The following is an 11,071-nucleotide window of genomic DNA, read 5'->3' on the forward strand; positions in this document are numbered from 1 at the left end:
TATTTCATGAAAATAATATACAGTGATTTAAGCACATGTGGGTAATAAATGATTTGTTTAACAGCACAAAAAGGATAGCCTCGTGAGACCATTCTGAACTTGCGAGCTTTCAAGGTTTCACTCGCAGATCAGTCTGGCTACTTTCTGTTAAAGAAAATTTGGAGCAGTTCACCAAACGAACGTCCAATCAGCGTTGGCTTGGTTGAGGTGTGATGCAACGAGAAGCGCGACAGTTCAGTCTAAAGAACATGGCGGCTTCAGCCGATGAAACTAGCGTTAGCGTGGCTATCGAGCAAGTTTTATCGGAATTACAGAGTATTTCTTTGCTGAGCTAATGAGCCTTTACCTGCAGCAGCAAGAGTAGCTTGGCTTGTGGTTGTGTTTTCGTCGTTGCTCTGTTAGTACGTCATATGCTTCGTTGATCTGATTGGTTTATTTGGCCCGTCTATAACCAACATAGGCCAATCAGCTAACCAGTATTTTCGCCCCATCCCAAAATTACTTCAACGGAAGGTTTCCAGATGGATATGCGGAGCAAATCCATCTGGCGGAGTCAGGTTACAAAAAGGAAGCTGGGAGGGATGAAACGGCAACGGGTGTGTACAGAATGGGGCCACAAATTGGCAAATGGATGCATTGATTCAGAGCTCCCACTCAAAATCTTGTCACTATGAGGAAAGGAAACAAATTTCATTACACAGGATCTCTAGATTTAGAATCACTTGACGCTAATATAGTAACAATATTAAATGTCTGTAACCCAATTCTGTATTTTGCTGTCTCCTGTGTTTCCATCATCCAGACACAGGTGGAAGAGAATACTACAAGAGCTACCCGATGGTAGATTACCCCCACCGGCAGTCTCCTCCAACATTCCAGCCAATAAACTTCCACCCCAAGGACAAGCCCTTCCTCCCACCTCCAGATGTCCACGCACCCCTGGCCATCACCATCAACGCCTCCCAGATGCCCAAGCCCAAGATCTCCAAAACCAACACGCACCCTCTCACCTCCAGCTCGGCCTTCAAAGCATGGGACCCGAACAAGAGCCACATCCCGCACCCGACGGCCACCCACATGGGCATCAGCGCGCAGCAGCACCACTCCATCCAGCAGCAGCAGCAGCAGCACCACCAGACGCTGCACCAGCAGAACAGCCGGCGCCAGGCCTACTCCAACAAGAGGCAGTTCAGCATCGAGACGTTGCCCGAGCTCTTCTCGCAGCCGCTGGGCTACGGCCACTCGCCGCACATGCACCCCAAGCACAAGGGACTGGCCACCAACAGCAAGACGGAGGTGACGGTGTGAACAGAGGAGAGGACGAGATGAAGCAACGGAGTCGAGGGGGAAGCGCTCTGATATCCTTTATATCCACAGCTACGATGTTGTGTAGGAGCAGGCAAATATCACATCTGGGATTTTTATTGACTGCATTTCCCTCAACATTTTTAACTAAAAGAGACATTTGTGTGTGGTGTTTGTATATTTCTAAGACCACCCGGAACGAAGCCCAAGCGGACCCGCCGTGAGGGTGACGGAGTAGCAGGTGTCAGCTGTGACCCTTTGAACATGGCAGCTTTTCTAAATAATTGAGTGGCCTCGTGGTGTGTTGACACGCATCTCTGCATTGTCTCCTCTTCCGTTTCTGCAGCATTCTGCTCCCCTCTGTAGCACCTGTCCACCATGTCCAAATGTTCAAATCCCACAGAGAGACTTTTTTTTTTTTTTTTTTTTTTACCCCTAAACCCAAAGTCCACACTCACAGGTTGTGAAAGAGACCGTTAGGGGGATGTTTTCACTATTCCTTTTTTTTCCCCCTTCAACTTTTGCTCCTCATCAGCTGAAACAATATCATTGTGTTGTCAGCTCTCATTGCCCCCAGTCTTCTGAAGAGTGAGATATCAGCCTTGGATTTCATACCAGAGAGGAGGGCAGTGGGGGGCGGGGGGTGGGGGGAGTATTCATCTCAATCCAGAGGCAAACGCGATGCGAAGGATCCCAACCGCATACAGACTACCACATGCATACGTGCGCGCACTCCTCAGATATTACGCGGAGTTTTCTGCCATGTCAGAAAGCCTGCAGACTCCACATCCATTCCCCTGGAGGGCAAACAGAAACACAATTTTCCCTCAAAACACTAATTCTCAGAGACTTGTGAAATGAATCAGTGAGCTGTCTTATTGTGTGCGGGAGCTTGACGAAATGTCTCTTAAACTGTGGATGTTTATAGCTGCAAAAGAAACCACCCATGCTTGAAAATTGGACAGAAAAGTCCAATTCGCCCAGCGAGATCGTTGTGAAGTTCCCTGGTATTGCTTCACAAATGTGCCAGAAAATCCATCAGCTGCATATCTGGTGTTTCTATGTGTATTGAGTACATCCTCTGAAATGAACCTTCCTATTTTCAGCTCCATACATTATACCGTGGCTGGTAAAAGTATGTATATACCCCTTGATGTTTTTCACATTTTCTCAGAAAAAGCAAACATGACTGTATTTTTTGGTGGATTATATGTGACGGACATGACCAACTCCGACACAATTGTAAAGTAGGAACAGGATCGATGTTTTCAAAGTTTTTTTTTTCCAGCTCAAAATCTGAGAAGTGTGGTTTCCACTTGGATTCAGCCTCTTTTACTTTGATAACACTAAATAAAATCCATTGCAACCAATTGCCTTCAGATGTCACGGTATTAATCACACAGAGTGCGTGAATAAATTTCTGTATAAATCCAGCTGCATGTTCAAAGCCTCTGGAATTGTTAGAGAAAATTTGAGAACAAAGAGCGCATTGAAGACTTAAGAACCCAACTTCCCAAGCGTTGAGCAACTCACAGAGCGTCCATCATGACATGGCGCCGACCTAAACTAAAAAGGCTGTGGGGAGCATTGATCAGAGGCAAAGCGGTCTGGGGTAACTCAGGAGAAGACACAGAGATCCACAGCTTAGGTGGGAGAATCTTTAATAAGTACTGGTCATAAATGCCACAAATTCAACTTTAAGTAGCAAGAAGAAAGTAATTTGTTAAAGAAAGTCTTAAATTTGAATTTGTCTTCAAGTCACCCAGGGGAATAACAAACATGTGGCAAAGGGTCCTGTGGCCAGATGACACTGTAATTGAACAATTTGACCAACAGGCAAAACATTAAGTGTGGCATGAAACTAAAAATGCACAACACCATGATCACACAAGCTCTCATCAATGTGCTGGCAGCACATGATCAGGGAAGTCGGTGATGGATGGTGCTAAACAGGGCGGTTCTGAAAGAAAACCTGTTTTATTCTGCAAAAGACTTGGATCAAAGTTCCCTTCCCAGTAGGACGACCCTAAAAATACAACCACAGCTTTACTGGAATGGTTTAGATCAAAGCATACTCAGTCTATGTGTTAGAGTGGGCAAGTCAAAGTAAAGATCTAAACTTAATTGAGATATTGGGGCCGAAATTATTTTTAAAGCTGCTCTCCATCCAATCTGACTCAGTGGGTGCTATTTTTGCTAAGAAGAATGAGCAAAAATGTCAGTCTTTAGATGCGCAAAGGTGATGTAGACGCACAATTGGCTGCAGGGGTGTCTGCAGCCAAATGTGACAACTTTTTTACACTGGGAGGCGTAGCAAAAAAAATAGAAACCACACTTTTTCAGAATTTCATCACCAAATTTTTTTTTTCCTTTCCTTTTAATTCCCAACTATATGCTACTTTGTGTGTTTTTCTATCATATAAAACCCCAATAGGAACTCATTAAAACGTTTAATTGTAACATGACACAAATGTCAAAAACCTCAAGGGGTACGAATACTTTTTGTGAGGCTTTGCGTCCGGACTGGCGTCCTCCCTGATTATTAACAACATTGGAGTGTTTCTGGGTGTTACGGCGAGAAAGCCCTGATGCACACAAGAACACCTCTTCCCCGGGATGCCTGAATGGAGCCGTTTGATGCGAGTGTTTAGTGCTGCTGCTTGCGTTGCAGTTTGCTTCACTCCCTCTTAATGAAGTGTCTCAGCAATACAAGTGAATGACTGCTAGCACTTAAACAAATCACTAATGTAATTCATGCCTCGCATGCATACAGCTTACACATCAAGAGCGCTACTTGGTCTGAGGCTACGCTTTCATCCAAATGGAGGAGGAACAAAATGAGAGCGTTTTCCCATTTTCATGCCTATCCAGCAATTTATGAGATGTTGAGATTTACAGTGTGACCTAAAATCTGATTTTATTTTTTTTTTTTCATTTTTGTACAGTTTGATTGTTTCTACTGGCACGATTTTAGGATTGCATGGACTGGATTTCCCTCAGTGTTTTGTCAGCTCACAATCATTCTTTACAATCTCTTTATTCTAAAAGCGTTACTGCAGAGTTGCTGAGCACGCAACACATTCACATTCTCGACACGTCACATGCTGACGCTTGATCACAGGCCACTGGCGTCATGTTTGAAGGCCTCAGATATCCCTTAGGGCGGCTTTTCAGCGTGCCGGGCCGTGATTTACACCAGCAGCTCTCTGAATGAGAACAGTTAATCTGCTTTCTGCAGAGCCGGTTGAAGGTCCAGAGACCCCTCTTTGGTTAGAAGATGTGAATCTGGAAGCATAACACCATTTACTGCGATCTAATGGGAACAATGCTTGTTCAACACGTACTCCGTTTTTACTCATCAAGCATTTCATCATAGGTTGTCGCTTTAGCGACAACCGATGATGAAATAGCGTAATAAAACTGTTTTGGATACGGCACTCTCCACATTTATTGGTATTTCTGGTAATGCAAAAAGCCTTAAAATAAATTAAGCTTTTATTGCAGCAGCATGATCTCAGATGGAACGCCAGCCTCTATAAACAAAATTCCTACTGCTCTTAACAATCCCTCCAATTCAAATGTAAATAAAGCATTTTTAAAGTCTACTTCACTTTTGTAAGTTGATCAGACCTTCACTAGGGTGTGAACGTGCGGTGACACACAGGCAATTTCTTTTAGCCACTGGCCACTCAGCTTGATGAGAGCTAATGCGTGCCTTGCCAACAAGCACAGTGAGCAGGTTGGTGAGGGAGGTGAAATAAGCTCACAGTTAAAGAGCTGCAGCCATCTTGGGTTATTTTAGAAGCATGCGGGAATAAGCCCTGTCACAAACAGAAACGTGTAGAGTTTGCTAAACTCTACAGGGACTTTAACTAGAGACGAGCGCTTGTTGTGTATGTTGCCCTAGTGAAGAATGGGATTTATGCAGGTCTAAGTATTATAAGGTAGTGATGCAGACTTTTTGGAACATCAAGTGTTGCAGCATCTTTGAAGTATGCGTTCTAAATAGTGCATGCGTATTAGGATCAAGGGTGGGGAACTCAGTGCTTTACTGCACTGAGTAGTGCTTTACTGCACTGAGTTTCAGATACTTTAGCGGTGACCTAATCATCTCGTTGCATGGTTCTCTCCTTCACAATGAGTAGTCAAGGCAACAGCTTCGCCCAAGCCTCAAAAGGTTTTCCCAAAGCGTCAGTTTTGTATCAGGTAACGTCTCTGGCTGCATGACTACAGACTTTAAAACTCTTTTAACACACAGATCGTCTTAGGGTTACACATCCATCTGATGCAATGATTAGGAGGTCTAAAAGAACAACCCTGTCATCAAATTCCATTGATTTAGGTTGTTTCTGAAGGGGCAGCGCGCACTGCCGCCATCAGACATGCATCAGTGTTATTTTCTATTAACAAACACACAATGTCAGCGTCTGGCCTGAAGCTGACGCTCCAGTTCATTGCGCCCTGCAAACCTCTCGTACCTTTTGGAACATTTTCATTTCAGGATGCCACCTTTGACGGAAACTGTCCATAGCTGAAGCCCAAACCCATCCATTAATATACAAACGCAGTGCTAAGGATGTGTGCAGCCTCTGATGATGGATTTTCTTTATAATAGGCCGAGCTTTGAGTAGGTATTACATTCACCTCCTGATCGCAACACTGACTTCTTAAAATGGAAAAAAGCTTTTGCTGCTTTTGAGTACTCAGAAGCACTCCACACAACCCTCCTTTAAAAAAAAAAAACAGAACAATTTTTTTTATTTACGAATGCATTTTGTGAAATCTTTAGTTTGTTAAACACAGTGACTCCTCCTCACACCAACCTTCATTCAAAAGGGCCTTTTTCCTTACAGCCAGAGTCCCACGTACTGATTGGATTCACCTTCAGTTGTTATCGTAAGGACACCAGATATGCCGCAGTGGATAAGTCTGGCACACACTTCAGCACATCGGGCAGGTGGTGGAACTTCATCAAACTGCACCACTTACCATAGTCACACACTATTTAGCTCTTTTTTTTTCCGTCTTCTTGCTCTTTCCGTCATTCCATCTGCCTCTCTCTCCCACGCTTCTTTCCTCCCCGGCAGGCTTTCTTCTGCTGTCTGAACCTCCCTCTGTGCATCCGTATCCGTGAAAGCCTGAGCGATGGATATCAAGAGCTCGTCGGGTGTTTGGTGCCCACTGCTTGAAGCTGTTATGAACCATGAGAGTCTCCCTGGGTCCTCCTGGTGTGCGAGTGACTGCGTTGGGAGTCGGCTGTGATAGACGACGGTGTCAGAGAAAGCATGGCGGGCTCCAGATTCCCTCCCCGCTGAACAGTCAGACACAAACATGATTACATTTGCACAAATGCAGCCTGCAATCTGAATTTGCCATGTATTTTCAAAGCTGGATGTGTGAAATTCTGCTAACGTGGAAGCGGGAACCAGATCTTTGTCCAGACGAAATTTCAGTAAGTCAAATAACCCCGTCCGCATTTAAACTTTATAAAGATGCCAATGAACTCGAGCAGATAAAAAAAAGCTATCCAGTAAAACTTTAACAAGTGAGAATAAATTAGCAATACCTCTCCGAGATGAGAAAAACCTGTCAGGCAAGCTGCTGATTTGCTACTCAGGGTCCGCTGGCACGCCTTTTTAATAAGGGATCAGCTGAGATTGAGGATCATGAATAGAAAAGCACCAATAGGACATGCATGGTGTGAATATGCATCTAACGCCTCTGTGCTTATGTTCTCTCTCGCCCAGTGGTGTGTTTAATGTGTCGTGCTGTAGCGGCCAGTTCTTCTCTGTGGCGTCCCCTCTTTCCTTTTAGTCCCATGAGGGGGAAACACTTTTAGTGGGTCACTTCTTGTGAAAAAGCTTTCTGGCCTTTAAAACCCCAACTGAACTGTCTCAAATCACTCCTAATGCATTAGCGCAGTGGTTCTCAAGCATCTCAGTATTAAGGCTTCAAATTACCACCATGCTTACAGACATTTTTTTTTTTTTAAAGTAATAGAAATTTACTTTTTGGGTTTAAGGCGGAGAGAAAAAAAAGATTTTTATCCGCTTTATGTTTGGTCAAAGAAATTAATTTACCCGACTATTCTATTTAAACTCAAGTGGGAAACATAAACAACAATGTCCCCTGAGGTCTTCATGTGGGAAAGTTGGAGGTTTTCCGTATGGGGTGGGATGATAAATCCAGCTCACAAGATGACGTGATATATAAAATATTGGGTTTACAAGGACAAGGCAGGTGAGATTTTAGAAATAAGTTTTGGAAATCACAAACTGTGTGTTTACAAAATCTAATTAGGCCAGGTTTGATTTGTCGACAATTTGAGATTTTTATTCTTGTCTAATTCTAAGGTGGCCAAAAATATTTCAACATAAAAAAACAGAGGTTTCATTAATTGTAACCTATACTTGAAAAATATCTCTGCACAGTATAGAATCACCTACTTCAAGTTCAAGGAATTTAAATAATTTTGATTTTTAATTTGAAACAATCAAATGTCCAGATTCAGTTAAAACTGTGTTTAGACTCTGAAACATATGCTGACTCAAAAGTTATCATCAGCTAACTATTATAGCCCAAGTTAACAAACAACAATTTTCACAAATAAATATTTTTTACCACTCCGAATGCAAATGGCCTGATGATACGCCAATAGTCAGAAGTTCTAAGTATTCCTACATTTTGTTACGGCATTTTCTATGCATCCAGCCATGATAGATGGTGAACTCTGATTTATTTATTTTTTCAGTCAGAATTGCTACTTCAGGCGTTCCCGCCACGTTTCAGACTGGGAAATCTAACAACCCTCCACAAGCCTTGACGAAGCTTTCGCCACTTTTAAGAAGTTTACCGGACAGGGATTTGGGTCCCTGGTAGAAAATGAAAAGGGGACAAAGTGACAGATAGCCTAAGTTGCAAGTGATTTGTAAGCACTGTGAAAATGCGGGGACTGGCTACCCACTAGAAACTCACGATGCTAATGTTAGCATCTGCTTTGTAGCATGGTTTTGGTGCTAAACTAAAGGGGGGCTTCACAGCATTTAATTTGTCTGGACTGTATATGATCACCTCCCGTTTAAAATCTTGTAGTTATAATAGTCTAAAAACAATAAAACATTGACAACTGTAATCTTAACTAGAGTATCCACAGATTAGACCCAAACCAGACTCAGTCACTCCAGGAGTGTCGGCTGGCATTGCCTGCACTTTGCTCTAAATAATCTAGACTCCTTTCATGCATTGTTCCAAGATGGTGGAAGAACCTACCGAGCGCTACCAGAACAAGGGAGGTTCCTTTCTGTCTTCAAAACACTCTTGAGGATCCAGCTCTTAAAAAAACATCTTCTACCCTAGGAGTTCTCCTGCACTTGCCTACTTCCTCTATGACATCTCTTTCTACACTATGCCTGCATTCTAGTTCTACACTCTCACCTCTAACAGAACCTGACCAATGGTCTTCCTTTAAAGTTATTTTTTAACTTTAATATGAACTGCATTGTTACATCTTCATTTGTAAGTTGATTTGGATAATAGCATCTGCCGAATGCATAGACATAAACATCTTGTCTCCTGAGCTGGGTCTATCATTACACTCCCTAGCAATTAGCCACACTCACTGCTTTACTGATTTGCACTGATTTAGTTTATTGTGAGTTCTCAACAAAAGGCCTCTACTTTTTGTATTTTCTGTTTAAAGCAAAGATTATTCTGATGCATCACTTTGGAAATGTGTTTGCCTTGTATTTAGCATGCAGTGGTTGATACCAAAAGTTCTCCTGAGTACCCAAAGAGAGGCCATCCGAGTATCACCCATGGCACTTGTAACATAGTCTTAAAACCTTGGCATTAGAGGTTGCAAAAAATACATAGGGACAGCAAATAAACAAGCAATATGAATAGGTAAAGCAATAAGTACTCACCACACCTTACCGTTTCCTAACTGTTTGCCCATCCAGATCCCTTCTTAGAGTTTAGGAGTTTATACCGACGAGTGTGGAGTTTAAACAGAGGGGAGCACTGAGCAGAAGAGGAGACTCTACGGAGGGTCTGAGAAAGGATGGAGACCAGAGTAAAAAAGATTATCTGGCCTGCATGGAGACACCATATTGCACTGGTTGTTTTTTTTTTATTTTGGATTTGTCTGCAGAGTCTTGAAACATTCATCCTGGGATCTATCTCTTTGATGTATTCGCGCAGCCGGCTTTACAAAGGACTCTCCCACTGCAGCTGCAAAGAGAAGCCGGTCTATACTCTGATCTGCAAATGTTCACAGCGGGACCTGGACCCTTTTCATTCTCTGCACACACTGACAGACCTCAAACGCTGCAATCTAAGAACGAACAAACAGCACTGGAGGTGCAACACCGGCTCCAGGATTTACAATTAGGGGAGAGAAACAAGTCTTTCAGGACAAACACAGCCTGAGGATAAGCTACCAGCAAAGTCAAAGAGACAACTTTTCTAAATTTTTCTTGGCGCCTGTTTGTCACACGGATTAGCTGACTGGGTAAGCGCTGGCTGACTAAAACTTCTTCCTGCACTTTGGGAAATTTTTCTTCCAAGGTGCCAGAATCTCAAGAAACAATCATGCTGACATACTGGAGACAAACTGACACATTTTCGTAATGATTTCCCTGTGGTCCAAAACTCTGGAAGTTATTTTTTTATAATTATTTTGGTTGTGTGTGTGTTTGGGTGTGTGTGCGTGTGTTCCATTCAGGCTGGACATCTTTGACTACCTTCAGGCAAAGACTAAATTAAAAAACAGCTGGTGAAGCTGAGGTAATTGGACTGGAAAAAGCCTCCGATGAGCCACAGTTTTGCCTCTGTTGTGAACAAACGTACAACACTCGCGCACACGCACAAGCATCCATGCACGTGCAGACAAAGAAGTCCCATCTACATACAAAGACCATAGTTTTGTGGAATGACACAGGACCAAAGGCCTTGAATCAGGGGAAACTGAGTACACCTAACTGATGCTTTAACGTCCAAAACAGTGAGAAAGGCTGGGACTGTTTTTGGATCTTCAGCTTAGAGTGAGTTTACTCAATCTCTCCTGATAAACGACAGACTATGGCGCCGCTTGCTCACCTGCGAGCAAACTGTTGTCTGTGAGCGTTCCTCTCCAGAAAATACACAATGCAAGTATTCTACCGAAGGTTATGTGAATGCAACCTGGTAGACATACTTGGGGTCCCTGATCCTTAGCAATATGTAGACTATTGTGTACGGTTCAGTTGTTTCCTTGTCCTTTGTCAGTTTTCGTACTGTGTTTTTCCAGGACTAAGCTCCTGTTTGACGCATTAAAGCGTTCATTTGACCAATGAAAAATTGACGAAGCGCTTCCAGATTTTAGACTCATGGCTGCACACCCTTCTAGATCTAGGCACTCACCTATCATACGTCACACAATATAACTCCAAAGGTCACAGATGATCTTTTGAATTTCATTGTATGTCATGTATACAGTATGAAGCTCGTGATCTTTGTGAGTTACATTGTTTGGTATAGACATGCACTTGTGTATTTATTGTTACAGGTCTTGCATTGTATCTAAGTGCTTTGCCAACACATTAGCTTAAAAAAAAGAAAAAAAAAGGGAAGATTTAATTATTTCTTGTACAGCTTTTGCATCTCCAGAAAACTGAAGAAAAAAAAACGTCATGCTTTGTTTCATGATCATTTGTACTGGGCGGCAATAGGCTGCTTTGGACTGCTATGTACTACTTGTGTATATATATATGAATGCGGTAACATTTGT

At 42.8% G+C, this 11,071-nt stretch overlaps 1 protein-coding gene across 2 annotated transcripts in view; it reads left to right on the plus strand.

The window, feature by feature from the left end:
- Positions 1 to 4,691, plus strand: part of LOC105933496 (protein shisa-8) — a 158,889-nt gene extending 154,198 nt beyond the window's left edge. For both annotated transcript variants that reach the window (XM_036129842.1, XM_012873072.3), the window contains exon 5: positions 803 to 4,691. In XM_036129842.1, coding sequence (XP_035985735.1) covers positions 803 to 1,308 — 506 coding nt within the window. In that variant the 3' untranslated portion in view covers positions 1,309 to 4,691. The remainder of the gene's footprint in view (positions 1 to 802) is intronic.
- The last annotated feature ends 6,380 nt before the right edge of the window (positions 4,692 to 11,071 follow it).

This window comes from Fundulus heteroclitus, unplaced genomic scaffold (genome assembly GCF_011125445.2).
Source record: "Fundulus heteroclitus isolate FHET01 unplaced genomic scaffold, MU-UCD_Fhet_4.1 scaffold_231, whole genome shotgun sequence".
Taxonomy (NCBI): domain Eukaryota; kingdom Metazoa; phylum Chordata; class Actinopteri; order Cyprinodontiformes; family Fundulidae; genus Fundulus; species Fundulus heteroclitus.